This window comes from Chiloscyllium plagiosum, chromosome 20 (genome assembly GCF_004010195.1).
Source record: "Chiloscyllium plagiosum isolate BGI_BamShark_2017 chromosome 20, ASM401019v2, whole genome shotgun sequence".
Taxonomy (NCBI): domain Eukaryota; kingdom Metazoa; phylum Chordata; class Chondrichthyes; order Orectolobiformes; family Hemiscylliidae; genus Chiloscyllium; species Chiloscyllium plagiosum.
Window position 1 is genome coordinate 36822525 of NC_057729.1, and position 21356 is coordinate 36843880.

Sequence of the window (21356 nt, forward strand, 5' to 3'; positions counted from 1 at the left end):
ATGAGGTTTTTTTTTGGAGAGCCATGAGGGAACAGGCAATTCTGGATTTGGTTCTGTGCAGTGAAGCTGATTTGATTAAGGTGAAGGAACCATTAGGGGTAGTGATCATAATATGATAGAAATCACCCTGTAGTTTGAGAGGGTGAAGGTGGAAACTAATATAACAGCATTACAATTGTGTAAATGAGACTACAAAGGCATGAGGGAAGAACTGGCCAAAACTGATTGGAAGGAGAGCATAACAGGGAACATGGTGGAGTAGCAATGGCAGGGGGCAATTCAGGATGCACAACAGAAATTCTTCCCAAGAAAGAGAAACACATATCAAGGAGAGGGTGAGGCAGTCATGGCTGACCAGAGACATCTGGGACAGCATAAAAACAAAAGAAAAGACAGACAATGGTGAAGATTAGTAAGAAGACAGAGAACTGGGAAGCCTTTCGAAATCAGGAGGAGCAACTAAAAAAGCAAAAAGGGGAGACAAAATGAAATATGATGCTAAACTACTTAGTAATATAAAAGATTGTAAGAGTTTGGTTTAGATATAAAAGGTAAGAGTGAGGCAAGAGTGGATATTGGACCACTGCAAAATGAGGTGGAAGAAGTAGTAATGGGGAACTAAGAAACAGTGAAGGAACTGAATGGGTACTTTGTTTCAGTTTTCACAGAGGACGACATCAGTAGCATACTGAGAACTTCAAGAGAGTCATGGAGTAGAGGTGAGTGTAATGGCCATCACTAATGAAAAGGTGCTTGGGAAACCGAAAGGTCCAGAGGTTATAAATCACCTGGACCAGGTGGACTACGCCCCAGAGTTCAGAAGGAGATAGCTGAGAAGACTGAGGAGGCATTGGTGGTGATCGCTCAGTAATCACTGGAGTCAAGAGATGGTTCCAGAGGGCTGGAAAGTAGTGAATATAACCCCTCTGTTTAAGAAGGCAGGGAGGCAGAAGACAGGAAATTACAGGCCAGTTAGCCTGATCTCGATCATTGTTAAGATCTTAAGGTTCATCATTAAGGATGAGATTGTGGAGTATTTGAAAGCACATGGCAAAATACGGATGACTTAGCATGGCATAATCAAGGGCAATCTTTTTCACAAATTTGTCAGAACTCTTTGAGAAGATAAGGAGCAAGTTATACAGAAGTGGATGTGATCTCTTTGGATTGCCAGAAGACCTTTGAAAAGGTGCCGCAAGGTACTGGCGTGAATAGAAGACTGGCTGACAGAAGACTGAGAGTGGGGATAAAGGGGTCTTTTTCAGCATGGTAGCTAGTGACTAGTGCGGTTACACAGGGATCAGTGTTGACACCATAACTATTCATGTTATCCTGCAGGGTGACTTGGACAGGCTAGGAGAGTGGGCAAAGAAGTGACAGATGGAATGCAAAGTGGGAAAATGAGAGGCTATGCACTTTGGTTGGAACAACAAAAGTATAGACTATTTTCTAAATGGGAAAGCCTGTGGAAATCTGAAGCACAAAGGGACTTAGAGGTCCAAGTTCAGAATTCTCTTAAGATAAACACACAGATTCAGTTAGCAGTAAGGAAGACAAGTGCAATGTTAGCATTGATTTCAAGAGGGGTAGAATACAATAGCAGAGATGTACTGCTGAGGCTGTATAAGTCTCTGGTCAGACCACATGGAAACATTGAGAACAGTTTTGGACGCTATCTCTAGGAATAATATACTGGCCTTGGAGGGGGCCAAGAGGAGGGTTACAAGAATTATCCCGGAGATGAAGAGCTTGTCATGTGAGGAATGGTTAGGGACTCTGGGTTTGTATTTGGAGTTTAGAAGGATGAGGGGGAATTTGATTGAAACTTACAGAATACTGAGAGGCCTGGATAGAGTGGATGTGGAGATAATGTTTCCATTAGTAGGAGAGACTAGGACCTGAGGGCACAACCTCAGAGTGAATGAATGCTCCTTTGGAACTGAGATGAGCAGGAATGTCTTCAGCCAGATGATGGTAAATAGGTGGAACTCATTGCCGCAGAGGGCTATGGAGGCCAAGTCATTGACTGCATTTAAAACAGATAGATAGGTTCCTGATTAGTAAGGGGGTCAAGCCTTACTGGGAGAAGGCAGGTAAATGGGGTTAAGCCATGACTGAATGGTGGAGCAGAATCAATGGGCTGAATAGCCTAATTCAGTGCAAATGATAAAGTTAAAGCTCTCCCAGCAATCTTCAGCCAGAAATGCCAAGTGAATGATCCATCACGGCCTCCTAGTGGTCCCCAGCATCACAGATACCAGTCTTCAGACAATTGGATTCATTCCATTTGTTATCAAGAAACTATTGGAGACACTGGATATTGCAAATGCTATGGGCCTTGACAACATTTCTGAATAGAACTGACGATGTCCTCCAGAAGTAGTGAAGCTGTTCCAGTACAGTTACAACACTGACATCTACCCGACAACGTGGGAAATTGCCCAGGTATGGCCTGTACATAAAAAGCAGAACAAATCCAACCCGGCCAGTTAATGCCTCATCAGTCTACTCTTGATCATCAGTAAAATGATGGAAGGTGTCATCCACAATGCTATCAAGCAGCACCTGCTGAGCAATAACCTGCTCAGTCATTCCCAGTTCAGATTCTACCAGAGCCACTCAGCTCCTGATCTCATTACAGCCTTGGTTCAAACATGGACAAGACAGCTAAATTCCAGAAGTGATGTAAGAGTGACAGCCCTTGACATTAAGGCTGCAGTAGACTGAGTGTGGCATCAAGGAGCCCTAGCAAAACTGGAATCAATGGGCTTCAGGGGCAAACTCTCTGCTGGTTAGAGTCATACCCGACACAAAAGAAGATGATCGTGGTTGTTGGAGATCAGTCATCTCAGCTTCAGGACATCTCTGCAGGAGTTCCTCAGAGTTGTGTCCTAGGCCCAATCATCTTCAATTGCTACATCAATGACTTTCCCTCCATCACAAGGTCAAGAGTGGAGACGTTCACCGGGGATTGCACAATGTTCAGCATCAGTCGCACTCCTCAGATACTGAAGCAGTCCACGTTCAAATGTAACAAGATTTGGACAATATCCAGGCTTGAACTGAGAAGTGACAAGTACGATTCATACGACACAATTGCCAGGTTATGACCATCACCAATAAAAGACAATCTAACCACTACCCCTTGACATCCAATGGTGCACCATCACTGAATTCCCCACTATCAAAATTCTAAAGGTGATCATTGACCGAAAACTCAACTGGACTTACTGCATAAACATAGTGGCTACAAGAACAGGTCAGAGACTAGAAATACTGCAGTGAGTAACTCACCACCTGACTCCTCAAAGTCTGTCCACCATCTCCAAGGCACAAGTCAGGACTGTGATGGAATACTCTCCACTTGCCTGGATGTGTGCAGCCCCAACAACACTCAAGAAGCTTGACACCATCCAGGACAGAGCAGTCCACTTGATTGGCACAACATCCACAAGCACCCACTCCTTCTACCACCAACACTCAGTAGTAGCAGTGTGTACTATCTACAAGATGCACTGCAGAAACTGACCAAAGATCCTCAGACAGCACCTTCTAAACACACAACTACTTCCATTTGGATGGACAAGGGCAGCAGATATCTGGGAACACCACCACTTTCAAATGCCCATCCAAACCACTCACCATCTTGACTTGGAAATATAGAGGCGCTCCTTCACTGTCACTGGGTCAAAACCCAATGGTATTGTGGGCCAACCCACAGCAGGTGGACTGCAGTACTTCAACCAGACAGCTTATCATCACCTACTCAAGGGCAACTAGAGATGGACAAGAAATGCTGGCCCAGTGACACCCACATCCCACAAACGAATGAATAAAAATAAATTTCTGCTCCTATATCATCTGGTCTTATGGTTTTATGAGGTTTTCCACTCAGTCCTTGCCTGACTTTTATATTTCAGGACAGAGTAAGACAAGCTTAAGTTTTAAAAAAAAAATGAGCAAAGAAATTCGCTGAAAGCATGGTTACAATTACACATTCTTGTTTTACTTCAGTTTTGATGTGGAAGAGTTCAGATTGAGGCCTCCAATCAAACCCACCCTCCTCTCATGTTGTTGTAGTACACTGGATACATCACCTTGGAGACCAGCACATGGTATTTGGATGAGAGCTAACTGCAACACAAAGTGGATGCTTGGTGTTATCTGTGACAAAAATCCTTCTTTTGATGGTAAGACTGGCCTCCTGGTCAATGGTAACCCCCCGGATGCTGATACTGACAGCTTCAGTGATGGTAATATCATAGGATGATGGTTTTTCCCTTGTTAGATATGTTCGTTGTCTAGCACTGCTGTGGTATGAATATTACTTGGTACTTGTCAGCCCAACCTAAGACTCTGTCCATATTTTGCTGCATTCAGACACACACGACTTCATAATCTGAGGAGTCGCCAATGTTGTGGAACATTGTGCAGACACTAATTCTACCTTAACCACTGGCCATGCTAAGGAAATTTATCATTGATGAGAAGACTTGGAATCCCATTCGTGTTTTACTTTACAACCACATCAACATAGGTCAAAAATAGCAATTACTGGAAAAGCTCAGCAGGTCTGGCAGCATCTGTGTGGAATAATCAAAGTTAACGTTTTGGGTCGACTGACCCTTCCTCAGAAGGTGTCAGACATGTTGACCCAAAATGTTAATTCTGATTTCTCTCCAAAGATGCTACCAGACCTGCTGAGCTTTTCTAGTAATTGTTATTTTTGTCTCTGATTTATAGCACCTGCAGTTTATTTAGCTTTTAGTTAGCATCAACATGGGTACTGCCTTTAATTCAGTGAAAAGCTTCATACTGAGTATCTCTAGTGTCTCAGAGCTCCCCCCACACCTCAGAATTGAATTCCTGCTGTCAATTTTTGTTACAATGTATCACCTCATACTGGTTTTACTTGAATTCAAACAGTTAGGAAATGACTTTGAAAACTGCCAAGTAATTCACTCAAGAAGCTTGACACCATCCAGGACAGAGCAGTCCACTTGATTGGCACAACATCCACAAGCACCCACTCCTTCTACCACCAACACTCAGTAGTAGCAGTGTGTACTATCTACAAGATGCACTGCAGAAACTGACCAAAGATCCTCAGACAGCACCTTCTAAACACACAACTACTTCCATTTGGATGGACAAGGGCAGCAGATATCTGGGAACACCACCACTTTCAAATGCCCATCCAAACCACTCACCATCTTGACTTGGAAATATAGAGGCGCTCCTTCACTGTCACTGGGTCAAAACCCAATGGTATTGTGGGCCAACCCACAGCAGGTGGACTGCAGTACTTCAACCAGACAGCTTATCATCACCTACTCAAGGGCAACTAGAGATGGACAAGAAATGCTGGCCCAGTGACACCCACATCCCACAAACGAATGAATAAAAATAAATTTCTGCTCCTATATCATCTGGTCTTATGGTTTTATGAGGTTTTCCACTCAGTCCTTGCCTGACTTTTATATTTCAGGACAGAGTAAGACAAGCTTAAGTTTTAAAAAAAAAATGAGCAAAGAAATTCGCTGAAAGCATGGTTACAATTACACATTCTTGTTTTACTTCAGTTTTGATGTGGAAGAGTTCAGATTGAGGCCTCCAATCAAACCCACCCTCCTCTCATGTTGTTGTAGTACACTGGATACATCACCTTGGAGACCAGCACATGGTATTTGGATGAGAGCTAACTGCAACACAAAGTGGATGCTTGGTGTTATCTGTGACAAAAATCCTTCTTTTGATGGTAAGACTGGCCTCCTGGTCAATGGTAACCCCCCGGATGCTGATACTGACAGCTTCAGTGATGGTAATATCATAGGATGATGGTTTTTCCCTTGTTAGATATGTTCGTTGTCTAGCACTGCTGTGGTATGAATATTACTTGGTACTTGTCAGCCCAACCTAAGACTCTGTCCATATTTTGCTGCATTCAGACACACACGACTTCATAATCTGAGGAGTCGCCAATGTTGTGGAACATTGTGCAGACACTAATTCTACCTTAACCACTGGCCATGCTAAGGAAATTTATCATTGATGAGAAGACTTGGAATCCCATTCGTGTTTTACTTTACAACCACATCAACATAGGTCAAAAATAGCAATTACTGGAAAAGCTCAGCAGGTCTGGCAGCATCTGTGTGGAATAATCAAAGTTAACGTTTTGGGTCGACTGACCCTTCCTCAGAAGGTGTCAGACATGTTGACCCAAAATGTTAATTCTGATTTCTCTCCAAAGATGCTACCAGACCTGCTGAGCTTTTCTAGTAATTGTTATTTTTGTCTCTGATTTATAGCACCTGCAGTTTATTTAGCTTTTAGTTAGCATCAACATGGGTACTGCCTTTAATTCAGTGAAAAGCTTCATACTGAGTATCTCTAGTGTCTCAGAGCTCCCCCCACACCTCAGAATTGAATTCCTGCTGTCAATTTTTGTTACAATGTATCACCTCATACTGGTTTTACTTGAATTCAAACAGTTAGGAAATGACTTTGAAAACTGCCAAGTAATTCACTCAAGAAGCTTGACACCATCCAGGACAGAGCAGTCCACTTGATTGGCACAACATCCACAAGCACCCACTCCTTCTACCACCAACACTCAGTAGTAGCAGTGTGTACTATCTACAAGATGCACTGCAGAAACTGACCAAAGATCCTCAGACAGCACCTTCTAAACACACAACTACTTCCATTTGGATGGACAAGGGCAGCAGATATCTGGGAACACCACCACTTTCAAATGCCCATCCAAACCACTCACCATCTTGACTTGGAAATATAGAGGCGCTCCTTCACTGTCACTGGGTCAAAACCCAATGGTATTGTGGGCCAACCCACAGCAGGTGGACTGCAGTACTTCAACCAGACAGCTTATCATCACCTACTCAAGGGCAACTAGAGATGGACAAGAAATGCTGGCCCAGTGACACCCACATCCCACAAACGAATGAATAAAAATAAATTTCTGCTCCTATATCATCTGGTCTTATGGTTTTATGAGGTTTTCCACTCAGTCCTTGCCTGACTTTTATATTTCAGGACAGAGTAAGACAAGCTTAAGTTTTAAAAAAAAAATGAGCAAAGAAATTCGCTGAAAGCATGGTTACAATTACACATTCTTGTTTTACTTCAGTTTTGATGTGGAAGAGTTCAGATTGAGGCCTCCAATCAAACCCACCCTCCTCTCATGTTGTTGTAGTACACTGGATACATCACCTTGGAGACCAGCACATGGTATTTGGATGAGAGCTAACTGCAACACAAAGTGGATGCTTGGTGTTATCTGTGACAAAAATCCTTCTTTTGATGGTAAGACTGGCCTCCTGGTCAATGGTAACCCCCCGGATGCTGATACTGACAGCTTCAGTGATGGTAATATCATAGGATGATGGTTTTTCCCTTGTTAGATATGTTCGTTGTCTAGCACTGCTGTGGTATGAATATTACTTGGTACTTGTCAGCCCAACCTAAGACTCTGTCCATATTTTGCTGCATTCAGACACACACGACTTCATAATCTGAGGAGTCGCCAATGTTGTGGAACATTGTGCAGACACTAATTCTACCTTAACCACTGGCCATGCTAAGGAAATTTATCATTGATGAGAAGACTTGGAATCCCATTCGTGTTTTACTTTACAACCACATCAACATAGGTCAAAAATAGCAATTACTGGAAAAGCTCAGCAGGTCTGGCAGCATCTGTGTGGAATAATCAAAGTTAACGTTTTGGGTCGACTGACCCTTCCTCAGAAGGTGTCAGACATGTTGACCCAAAATGTTAATTCTGATTTCTCTCCAAAGATGCTACCAGACCTGCTGAGCTTTTCTAGTAATTGTTATTTTTGTCTCTGATTTATAGCACCTGCAGTTTATTTAGCTTTTAGTTAGCATCAACATGGGTACTGCCTTTAATTCAGTGAAAAGCTTCATACTGAGTATCTTTAGTGTCTCAGAGCTCCCCCCACACCTCAGAGTTGAATTCCTGCTGTCATTTTTTTGTTACAATGTATCACCCCATACTGGTTTTACTTGAATTCAAACAGTTAGGAAATGACTTTGAAAACTGCCAAGTAATTCAACTAATTAACAGTCTTGCTAACACGGAATTAATTGATTTCCATTTCATTCATAGCATTTTTTGCACATCACTAACTGCCCAGAGAACAGAGTAAACCACATTGCTGGGGATTTGGTGCCATGTGTAGGCTTGACCAAATAAGGAGGGCAGATTCCTGCCCTAAAGGACATTAATGAGCCAGATTTCTTTTGACTCTTGGCTGAGCCGACATCAAAGGATTTTAAGATTGTCACTGAACAGCGTATTTACACTCACAGGGATAGAGCATTCTGAAGGTAGACATAAGTATGTTGAAATTTATGCATGTTTAGATGCCTGATTCATAATTATCACAAAATTTAGCTGCAACTTGAATATTTATACTGCAAGCACAAAATTGATTTTGGATAGATCTGATTGCTCCAGAGAATGGGGTAGTGTAGAAAAGTAAGATATGTGCAACAGTGCACAAGATTGGAAGAAACGAACGATCATTTTGTGTCCTGCTGATGATTCCTTCTGTCTCAGCGAAGGTCTAAAGGAGACTGTAAATTCAATTATCAGACTTTGGAAACTCTCACAGGTATTGGAGATTATAAATCATTCATCTGTGAGGTACATTCATTTTTAATGCAGATTTTCTGCCGGGGTGAAGGAGGACTATTCCATCAGTCTAAATTGTAGAAATCTATTTAAGTATGGGAAAAGATTGATGGTGTTTTTCCAGAAGCTACTCCCACTTTAAAATATATCAATCTTCTGAAAAAAAGTTTAAAGGCCACATGGTCTTATTCACAAAAAGTAACTCCTGAAATTCTTGGTTAACTCTAAATCATCAAAATTAACCAATGGAGTTCAGGCAAAGGAAATGTCAAATAATTGCTTCTTTTTGGCATCTCTAACTACAATAAAACATCTGCAACTGTTTCACAATGAAATAGTAGCAAGAGGAGAACTGGCTAAGTCCACGGTTGAAAAGATAACTGAGAAGGTTTTCAAAAATGGGCATCAATTTGAATTTTCTGTGGCCAACCCTTGATCTCTTCAGCTGTTCACCCATACATACACAAATAGACCAGTTGACTTCTGAAGCATCTGTCTCATTTACATTACGCCACTTAAGATACCATGCAGAGTGAATGGAAAGGGTGAAGAAGGAAACATTTAGAGTTAAAAATGTAGGAAATGTGACCACAGGACAACACAACCCAATTTTCTTTTGTGGGGCTCAAAGGAACTCTCTTGCTGCACTGTGTATGACAGAAATTATATTGAACTCATTGCTCAGACCCTCTACCACCACCCTCTGTCTTCTACCTTCAAGACAATTTTGTCTACAACTGATTATCTCCCCGGATTCCATGTGAATCAACCTTACTAATCAGTCTACCATGCGGGAACTTGTTGAAGGCCTTGGTAAACTCCATGTGTACCTCTACCTCCATGCCTTCATCTATCCTCTTAGTATTCTCTTCAAAAACATCAAACTTGTGAGACATGATCTCCCATGCACAATACCGTGTTGACTATTACTAATCAGTCCTTGCCTTTTCAAATGCATATAAAATCTGTTTCCTGTAATGACTTACTCACTACTGATGTCAGGTTCACTGGTCTATAGTTCCCTGGAATCTCCTTGCAGCCTTTCTTAAATAATGGCACAACATTAGCCACCTTCCAAACTTCTGGCACCTCACCCATGGCTGTCGATAATACAAATACCTTTGCAGGGGGCCCTGCAATCTTCTCCCTGCCTTCTCACAATGTTCTTGGACACACCTTATCATGTCCCAGGGATTAATCTGCTTTTATGCATTTTAAGACCTCCAGTATCTATTCTTCTGTAATGTGAACTCTTTTCAAGCTATCACTATTTATTTCTCCAGCTTCCATGACTACGTGGAGAGGTTGGATTGGTTGCGATCTTTTCCCCTGGACTGTCAGAGGCTGAGCGGTGACATTATAAAATCATGAGGGGCAGAGATAAGATGAATAGCCAAGGTCTTTTTCCAAGGTTTGGGGAGTTCAAAACTAGAGAGGACTCACAAGGAGACAGGGTGGTGCCAGAAGGTATCTAACTGGAGCAGGAACACACACAGGCCTCTCAGAAGTCTCCAGGATATTCCAGAGGTGTTCAGACCCTCCACTTCCATTCCTACCTGTCACTTCTGACCCTTCACCCTTCAAGCTGCTCAGCTGGGGGTCTCCCAGCCAAACTTCCAGGGCTAATGGGCTCCAATGCTGAATAGGCTGTCCTTGTAGCATCACCTGGGATCATAACACTATTGACCCCATTTTAACCTAGTTATTACCCTGTCAATAGCAGGTAAAACCAGTTAAAGTTCACTCTCAGAAGGAAGGTTGTAATATGTAAAAATTCAGGGAGGTAGTTGTGATTTGAGCCAAAGAGACTTTAACAGCAGGAATATAGTGGTTCATAATTTTGCCCAATATGCAATGGTTGCTAGCTTTTGGATTATTCTTAAATATCACTTTAAATAAATCAGGGACTGTGGAAAAGATTTATCATCTTTAAAAATAAATCAATTAATACTAATAACAGTAGAAGCTCGCAAGTTACAAACAACTACATTCATTTTTAAACATGGGCGACAAATGCTAACAATGATAGGAAAGTACTCCAACTGATAAAATGACTTTTCCACATGGAAAAGTCATGCTGTGTCATGACCTAACTTTTACATAAGGCAAACAAACTCAAACATACAGTTGGAAGCTAACATGTTTAACAGACGGGCATCTAGGTCTACATAAAACTGTTCAGTTTTATTGCTGAAAAATGTCTGAAATATGTAGTCAATGTTAAACATGAAAATGGAGTCATCACTATCACAATTCATCATGGCTTCGTTTCTTTTTCATTTATGTGGAAAAACAAGCCTGTCTTGCTGTGTCAGGTTTAACTGCAGCTTATAAAATCCTATTCAGCACCTTCAGCAAATTGAAATGCAGTTCTGTTCATCAATGTTTCAGAAAATGCTGCCATATAGCCATTGTATCCAAAAAAGTACAACTGTGCTTTTCTCAAGCATTCTACCCATCTAATTATCTGTTTGCACCAAAAACAGAAACTTGACGTGATAATCAAAGTTTTCCAATCTTGTGAAGAGCAAAATATTTTGAATATTTACAAATAAAAGTGAAGCTTGGAACATATATTAGCATACAATGCAATGTTTATTCTTACCTTGAGTAGCTATGTAGTGGCGTGGTCTGTGGTAACCCTGAAAAGCAAAGTGGAAATCAAATAAACAGCAAGACAAAACAAAATCATTTTTGTAACAAACTCCAGTTTACTTATAATGGCATTAATAAATTCCACATTCCCAGCACAGAGCATTATCTAAATGAAGCTCATCAGGGGAGTTTGGGGAATTATACAAAACTGAATGAGGCTCACAAAGAAATTATACAACATTAAATGTACATTCACATTGACTGAAGTTTTGTATTGGGAGGCAAAATTCATAAAATTTAATGCAGCAAATTTGAACTTCAAACACAAATTAAAGCTTATATATTCAGTAACTGGTCAAATAAAAAGGGATGTGGACTGTTGCGTAATCAAAATAATGGGAGAAAAATGCAGTCAAAGCCTAAATCACACATGTGGTAATAACTAACCATGCATCTTTCAGTAATAGAGCTATCACTGCAAAGTATCTATTGGGGGTTTCATGTGGCACACTTATTGTAAGATAGAACTGTCCAATGATAAACAATAGGACTGAATTGTACAAGGATGTGCTGGTAGCAGGGAACTTTACTCAGAAACAAGACATATAAATAATGACTGGTAAAAATCACAAGTGGAATTTTTGACATGTGGCACTAGTAGGCAAAGTTTCCAATAGGCAGCACTGTCTCACAAGATTAGTCCTAATCTATTTGTCTGTTTGGAATTAAAGGTTAAGATTATGGTAAATAACAGCTAGCATGAAAACTTGCAATCTGCCATGGCTATCATAAATTATGTTCAAAGAACATCAAGAATTTGGAGACCCAACATTCTTGGTGGGCCACTGTGTTGTTGGGTAATGGAATGTAATGGGAGAAGAATTGGTGGAATGGGGCAAGATGGGGGACAATGACAAAGGGTTGAGTGATCTATGCTGCTGATGGGACTTCCGGGGGATCTGTTGTGCCAAGCTGTTCCTGTTAAAAATGATTTGTGTTTTTTAAAAAAATGCCACTTTTCTGTTATCAGGAAACCATTGCAATTCTCAATTCTACCGGTTGGAATAATGCTGTCAAATGTGTGCTTGTATTATTTAGCCATCAGAGAAAACGGAAGGTCACAAAAAGTACTTGTCCCCACTTCCTTAGAAATTCAGGACCTTGACAGCAAGACCCCAGTAATTTGAGGTAACTGACCCAAATCCTTAATACTTCTTCACACACCACTGGCCCCTCTGCTGCCCACTTAACCACCTCTACCATACAAAAACTTCCAGGAATTTGGAGGGTCTGCTTTATTTTGGTTTAACTACCATTACTACTCCACACAATAAATGAGCAAACATAACTTACATCAATGTAGTTGGCATTTATATAATCTGAATGGGGATCGCCATCTAATAACTGAAGTCGTACTCGAGAATGATCATCTAGGGGAAAAAGGTGAAATGGTTGTCAATATGATCTACTTTGAACATAATTAAGCATAATCAACATTACATCTTTTAAAATTCCAAGACAATTTCTATTCTCTAAATAAACAGTAATTCGGTCTTAATACTATAATTATTCACCTAATTAAATTTCTTCTAGAAAAGTTAGTTTAAGGATTTGCTCTTTAATCATAACTACATCAGAATCAAGTTGATCAGGCAACATCCCAGAGATCTCCATCATTATGCCTAAGAATGCCCTCTCTTTCCAGCAGAATAGAACCATCAGAGATGGGCAAACAATGATGTATAGTCAGGAGGGAGGAACTCTAAGCATCCTCAACAGGACACCAGATATTATAAAGCCCAATAGATTCAGGTCATCAGGTCAAGGAAATATTCTGCTAAACATCATCTATTGGACTAAATCTCATGTGATGAATCTGCACTTCTCCATGTTGATCACCATCTGGATGCAATTATCAGAAAAATGACAGCACAAGTTGGTGAGAGACTTCAACATCCATTACAAATGACTGGTTAGCAACACTAACTGAGCTGTTAGATCATGCAGCACATGGCTGTTAAACAAAATGGTTCAGGCAGTGAGTAAAAAGGAGTAAGCTAACTTTCCTCATCCTCACCAATCCATCTGTCATAGATCTTTCCATCGAAAGATCCCCACAAGATAAACACAATCACTGTACTGTAGATGGAGTGATATGATTCCATAATCAATTTATTAGAAAATATCTCTATAGCCTTACCAAGTTCAACTGAAAATAGTCACAAATAAACAGGCAACTAATAGGAATCAGGGGCTTTCTGAAAATTCCCATACTGAATAATGGTGGAGGTCAGCACATAAGTGCAAAATGTAGTGTTGAAGATTTTGCTGTTGTCTTCAGTCAGTGTTGAACGAGTTGTCCCATGTAGACTCCTAGTGATATCCCAAATATTGTGGACAATTTTTAAATTCAGTTCAAACAAAAGGAAAATTCTCCAGTGACTGGAGTTTTATTTGTCACAGACAGAAATGCTAGAATTCTATGAAAACTCCTGATTACTCAAAGCCTGTTCACCAATGACAAGGCTTAAAAAAATGGAATATTCATGCAATAATTACCCCTTGTCTAGCTAGATAATGCAGCAACAATTTTCAAGAAGTTTGATTGTAAATGAGTGAAAATACTTTGTTTAATTGTAGTCACTTCTGCTGAATTCAAGATTGACCAATTCATCCCAGTGTGGCTACAGTCAGTGCGACACATGCTGTCATAGAGTAACTCACTGTTACTTTGTCAGCTTTCCTTGTGAACTGCAGGGATAGTTTTACGATAAAAAAATCTCCTTCATTCTCCCTTCTTAGTTCACATTTAAACAAAATTTGCAAATGCATTGCTATTACCCCATCACTTATATGTTGATGCTGTAGAATTCTCTAACTCTATAAAGGAGACCATCACCTATTAAGACTTCAGATGAGCAATTCATACTTCCCCTACATCGAAAGAATAATATTTTACTGTCTGACAATGTAATTATGTTTGATATTCCAAGAATTAAAATAGAAAATGTCATACACCAGTACTGTAGACGTGATTATTAATTTATAATTTACACAGTCCGTTTGGTGCATGGGGCACAAATTCATGGGTACGGGGGGAGGAGGATGGATGGTTTGTTATCCCAGAAGTCTACAGTTTGCTGACAGAACAAGCCTGCCCATAATGTTCTCTATGTGGGCAGAGTGGGTCATCAGCCCCCTTGAGTTACCATGTTCCACTCTCTGCAACTGCTGGCTCATTTGGTGGGGGCAAGGGAAGGAGGGGGGAGGTGGGAGGAGCTTTGGAGTAGCTATGAGGTTGGTGGGCTAGGCACCTGCATTATCCCATATGCCCGCCCCAGTTGGAAACACCGAGCTGAATAGCTAACTTCTGCTCTCCACTTGGACATTTGTAAAGATGTAATATTCATTATATAGTTTCAGTTAAATCCAAAGAAATGGTTCAAGCATGACAACATTTTTTTGCAAGCTACAGTGTTATTTGTCTGAAGCTCATGAATGTCAAAAATATTGCAATCAATAAATGTTTACACATCATTAACATTAAACTTTACAAATTTCTCCAGAGATCAGCAAAGCATTAGGAAACAGGAAATTGTATCAGACTGATTGAATTGTCAGTGTTTGAAAATCTGTTATTTTCTCTTAAAACTGTAGGTCACCTGACACATCACCAACTTTATGAGAAAATTACTGTATCCCACAAATCATTCTTAACCTTATGGAAAACCTTCCTGCTTTTGCAGTTCTAAAAATAGGGAGGCTGTCAGGTTTTGTTGTTAGCACTGATACAAACAGCAACTTCTGGCACTCACACGTCCACAGTTCAACAAAGAAATCTGGATGGTACTGGCTGTGGTACTTTGCTTCTCCACAAGTCACACTGTTTCAGTATGCACTGATGGAATTGGCACAGAAATCATTAGTAAGCTGTGAATTTAAGCAAATTATCCATTATTATTGCCCCAAAGGTTAATGAAAAATGTAAGCCTTGTTCAATTAGTGTTAACAATATTTATGTTACAATTATTGCTGAACTATCTCTCTGTGCCTCAAAATAAATAATCTTATAAGTCTGATGCTATGAAGATGCTTCATTTTTTTCAAGGATTCATGTGAACAGTGATGCATTAGGGTATCTGAGGCGGTTTTTAAACATGTCATAGAGTCATAGAGTTGCACAACATGGAAACACACCATTTGGTCCAACTCATTGGCACCAACCAGATATCCTCAACTGATCGAGTTTCAATTTCCAGCACTTGGTTCATATCCCTCGAAACCCTTCCTATTCATGAATCCATTCAGATGTTGTTTAAATGTTGTAATTGCACCAGCCTCCAACATCTCTTCTGGCAGCTCCTTCCATGCACACACCCTCTGCAAGAAGAGTTGCCCCTCACATCCCTTTTCAATCTTAGTTTACCTATGCCCTCTGGCTTTGGGTTCCCCATCCTGGGAAAAAGAGCTTGGCTATTCACCCTGTCGGACCATTATCAAATAACAACCAAATTCAGTAAATGGCAAGAATAGCCTCTTTATTCAGCAAAAACAAATAGCCCAAGTTTGAGGCAGCAATAGAATCCAATAATATAGTTCTTACCATAGCCTATTTATACACAGGTCTTACATATATTAAAATTCCATCACTATGGTGTTACATTGTTTTATCTGTAGTACACAAAGGTTTGAGGGGCTTCTGGCCTGGGAGACAGGAGATGGGTTAAAACATCTGTTAAGTGCTGGCTGCTGATAGGATTAAGAGTGTCCATTCTGTTTGCATAACTAAGAGGTATTGGTCCTTTTGTCTTTTAAGTGAGTAAATGTTCGCAACAAATACTAGGCCTATATGCTCTAAATAAGTTAGAAATTGTATCTGTATTTAATAAAACAATAAAGGATATTAAACTGATTACTGTAACTGGGTTGGGAGATTTGTTTACTATTTGTTAGAGTGAGTTTCATTCATTCATGTAATTTTGCATTAGCAGTGTTTTGACAATTTCTTAAAGGGATAACAGCCCAGTTAAAAGATATTTAACAAGTACATGCTAATTGGGAAAAAAAATTAGTGTTCTGTAATCTATTCAGGTCTGAGAGACCTGATAAGAGCTGATTAATATTATAAATATTTTCATAGTTTCGGTTAGGTCATGGAGACATGATGGTATTGTTCTGAATAGATCAGTAATCTTTGATATTTATCCAGAGGTAACTTTTGATGTAAATAGGTCTGACGAGGGTTAAAGGTGTGAAGGAGCAGTAATGGATTTGGAAGATTTACTTTAATTTTAGCCTATCTTGCAATACTAAAATATACTACAGAACCATGGCCTTATAATGAATGATTGAAACCATGTTATAGCAGACAACGGGTTAGTAAAAGGTTACCAATAAATGAACAGGAACATGATAGTAATGAATATAGTGAGCTGGTGAGTGAGTTAATAGAGATAACTTTTAACACAATATCTCACAACACTATCCACGCTCCTCATGATTTCATAAACCTCTATAATGTCACCCCTCATCCTCCAATGCTCCTGGGGAAAAAAATGCCTGAGCCTATTCAGACTCTGGATTAGTGGTGCAGGAAGAGACCTATTCAGTCTCTCCCAATAGCTCAAAGCCTCCAATCCGAGCAACATCCTTGTAAAACTTTTCTGCGCCCTTTCAAGATAAGCAACATCCTTCTTATAGCAGGGAAACCAGAATGGAAAGCAGTATTCTAAAAGTGGCCTCATCAATGTCCTATACAATCACAACTACAATATTTCAACTCCTTTATTCAGTACATTGACCAATGAAGGCAAGCACACCAGATGCCTTCTTCATCATCCAGTCTACCTGTAACTTCACTTTCAAGAAACCATGCACCTGCATCCTGAGGTCTCTTTGTTTGGCAACACTCCACAAGACCCTACTATCAACTTCATACATCCTGCTCTGGTGTGCCTATATTCACATCCAAATCATTTATATAGATGACAAAAAGCAATGGACCCACCACCAATCCTTGTGGCACATCACTGGTCATGGAAAGGAGAGTGGGCAACTTTTTTTAATTATTGTAATTCAGATGGTTTGAGCTAACTATAAGAACATAAGATGTAGGAATGGAAGTAAGGCCATTCAGCCCATCGAGTTCACTCCACCATTTAATCATGGCTAATGGGCATTTCAACTTCACTTACCCACACTCTCCTCGTAGCCATTAATTCCCTGCAAGATCAAGAATTTATCAATCTCTGCCTTGAAGACATTTAAAGTCCTGGCCTCCACTACACTCCATGGCAATGAATTCTACAGGCCCACTACTCTCTGGCTGAAGAAATGTTGCCTTATTTCCATTCTAAATTGACCCCCTCTAAGTCTAAGGTTATGCCCACAGGTCCTAGTCTCCCTGCCTAACAGAAACAACTTCCCAGCATCTACCCTTTCTAAGTCATGCATTACCTTGTAAGTTTCTAAGATATCTCCCCTCAATCTTCTAAACTTTAATGAATACAATCCAAGGATCCTCAGCCATTCATCGTATGTTAGGCCTACCATTCCAGGTATCATCCAAGTGAATCTCCGCTGGACATGCTCCAGTACAGTATGTCCTTCCTGAGATGTGGGTCGAAAATTGAACACAATATTCTAAATGGGGCCTAATTAGAGCTTCGTAAAGTCTCAGTAGCATATTGCTGCTTTTATATTCCAACCCTCTTGAGTTAAAAGACAACATCACATTTGCTTTCTTAATCACAGACTCAACCTGCAAGTTAACCTTCAGCGAATCCTTGACTAGCACTCCAAGATCCGTTTGTACTTTGGCTTTATGAATTTTCTCACCGTTCAGAAAGTAGTCAATGCCTGTACTCTTTTTTACCAAAGTGCAAAACTTCGCACTTGCTCATGTTGAATTTCCTCAGCCATTTCCTGGACCACTCTCCTAAACTGCCTAAATGTTTCTGCAGCCTCCCCACCTCCTCAGTACTACCTGTCTGTCCAACTAACTTCGTATCTTCGGCAAACTTCACCAGAATATCTTCAGTCCTTTCATCCAGATCATTAATATATAAAGTGCACAGATGCGGCCCCATCACTGAACCTTGCAGAACACCACTTGTCACCAGCTGCCATTCCAAAAAAGAACTTTTTATCACAACTCTCTGCCTTCTGTCAGACTGCCAATTCTCAATGCATATAAGTAGCTCACCTTGAACACCATGGGACCTCACCTTAGAAGCCTCCCATGAGGCACCTTATCAAAGGCCTTTTGAAAGTCTAGGTAGATAACATCCACTGGATTTCCCTGATCTAAACTACTTATTACTTCTTCAAAGAATTCTAACAGGTTTGTCAGGCATGACCTCCCTTTACTAAATCCATGCTGACTTGTTCTAATCCGACCCTGCACTTCCAAACATTTTAAAATCTCATCCTTAATGGAGGATTCTAGAATTTTACCAACAACTGAGTTTAGGCTAATTGGCCTATAATTTTCCATCTTTTGTCTTAATCCTTTGAACAAGGGGGTTACAACAGCGAATTTCCAATCATCTGGGACTTTCCCTGACTCCAGTGACTTTTGGAAGATCACAATCAACGCCTCAGCTATTTCCTCAGCCACCTCCCTCAGAACTCTAAGATGTAGCCCACCGGAACCAGGAGATTTATTAATTTTTGGACATTTTAGCTTTTCTTGCACTTTCGCTTTTGTAATGGTTACCATACTCAATCCTGCCCCTGACTCTCCATAATTGTTGGGATATTACTCATGTCTTCCACTGTGAAGACTGACACAAAGTTTTTTTATTAAGTTCTTCAACTATTTCCTTATCTCCTGGCACTAACCTTCCTGCATCAATTTGGAGTGGCCCAATTTCTACTTTTGCCCCTCATTTGTTTCTTATGCATTGAAAGAAACTTTTACTATCATTTTTAATATTATTGGCCAGCCCACCTTCATATTTGATCCTCTCCTTCCTTATTTCTCTCTTTGTTATCTTCTGCTTGTTTTTGTACAAAGCGAAGATCCCTCTATGCTGTCTCCCATCAAACACTCCCAGGTAAGGGACAGCATGGGATTGGATACACAGTAAATCTCCCTCTACATTCTGCCATCAAATGCTCCCAGGACAGGAACAACACTCTGCTAGATACAGAGTAAAGCTCCCTCTACTTCCATCAAACACTCCTGGAGAAGGGACAGCATGGGGTTAGATACAGAGTAAAGCTTTCTCTATACCTCCGCCATCAAACACTCAAAAAGCAGGGACAGCATGGTGTCAGATAGAGTAAAGTTGCCTCGACACTGCCCCCCATCAAACAGTCTCAGGATAGGGACCACACTGTGTTAGATACAGAGTAAATCTCCTTTGACACTGTTTGCCCATCAAACAGTCCAAGGAGTGGGACAGCATGGGATTAGTACAGAGTAAATCTCCCTCTACACTGTTCCCAATCTTCTGATTTCCTAGTGCTCTTGGCCACTTTAGAGGCTCTCTCTTTTTCTTTGACACATTTCCTGACTTCCTTTGTCAGCCATGGCTGTCTAATCTCACCTCACCCAAATAACCTTTCTTTCCTTTGGGATGAATCTCTGTATGTGTCCTCAATTACACCCAGAAACTCCTGCCATTGTTGCTCTACTGTCTTCCCTGCTAGGCTCTGCTTCCAGACGATTTTCATCAGTTCCTCTCTCATGTCCCTGTAATTACCTTTATTTAACTCGAATGCCATTACATCAGATTTTGCCTTCTCTTTCAAACTGCAGACTGAACTCTGCCATATTATGATCGCTGCTTCCTAAGTGTTCCCTTACTTTAAATTTTTTTATAAAGTCTGGCTCATTACATTGCACTAAGTCCAGAATAGCTTGTTCCCTTGTGGGATCCATCACAAGCTGTTCCAAAAAGCCATCCTATAAGCATTCCATGAATTCCCTTTCTTTGGATCCACCAGCAACATTATTCACCCAGTCCACCTGCATATTGAAGTCCACCATCATCACCGTGACCTTGCCTTTCTGACATGCCCTATCTGTTTCCCAGTACATTTTGCACCCGAGTCTTGTTAGGAGGTCTGTACATAACTCCAATTATGTTTTTTTTGCCTTTGTGGTTCCTCAACTCCATCACACAGACTCCACATCATCTGACCTTATGTCATTCAGTGCCATAGATTTAATTTCATTCTTAACCAACAAGGCAACCCCATCCCCTCTACCCACCTCAGACTAAACAGTTAATCCTGTGGAGCTGTTGGATTTACTGAAAGTAACCTACATAGACTTTATGGCTTTGTTTTGGATATTTTTTTAGAATTCAGTAGCATCACAGAATGAAACGAACGAGCTCAGCCTCTGTCCTCTGAGACATATTTGTCTTGGGTTCAGTGTGAGGACTAAAATCCTGATCCAGGTGTTCTCTTGAAAAGAGTCTGAACAAGTTCTCAACAATTCCTGAGTGAAATTCATCTGCAAACATTCCAGAACAATTGCTTATGTTTGGTGACATCCATCTATGTGTACCATGTTGCCAGCTGGAAGCCATCTTGAATAATCCAATTTTATTCTTTGTTACTTAAATAATTAACAATTGTTGGCTAAAGTCCTTTTTTCCAAAATCAATCTTTGCAGAGATTTTTTTCTCTGCCTGGTGACTGTATGCGTTTTAGATTATTTATAGGAGTAAACATTTATACTTTTATATTTCAAATGGTGTGTTAACCAGCTTTGCACTTTACCAAAATAAGTTTTATTTCATAATAAAAGATGGAGAGCCCAATTGAATAGAGACCACACAAGCACAGATCGGGTGAAATTGACAAGCTGTTTATTACAAGCAATGAGAAATTGACTAGGCTGACACAGAACTGACAGTCTCTACATGTAGGTAAGAACAATGACTGCTGATGCTGGAAACCAGATTCTGGATTAGTGGTGCTGGAAGAGCACAGCAGTTCAGGCGACATCTGAGGAGCAGTAAAATCGATGTTTCGGGCAAAAGCCCTTCATCAGGAATACAGGCAGACAGCCTGAAGGGTGGAGAGATAAGCTAGAGGAGGGTGGGGGTGGGGAGAAAGTAGCATG

The 21356-nt window shown here is 40.5% G+C and overlaps 1 protein-coding gene across 6 annotated transcripts in view; it reads right to left on the reverse strand.

Annotated features, from left to right (window-relative positions):
• LOC122560178 (receptor-type tyrosine-protein phosphatase T-like) overlaps positions 1–21356 on the reverse strand; it is a 1397629-nt gene that overhangs the window by 91297 nt on the left and 1284976 nt on the right. For all 6 annotated transcript variants that reach the window (XM_043710562.1, XM_043710557.1, XM_043710558.1 and 3 more), the window contains 2 exons: positions 12629–12705; positions 11286–11322 (listed from right to left, as the gene is read on the reverse strand). In XM_043710562.1, coding sequence (XP_043566497.1) covers positions 11286–11322; positions 12629–12705 — 114 coding nt within the window. The remainder of the gene's footprint in view (positions 1–11285; positions 11323–12628; positions 12706–21356) is intronic.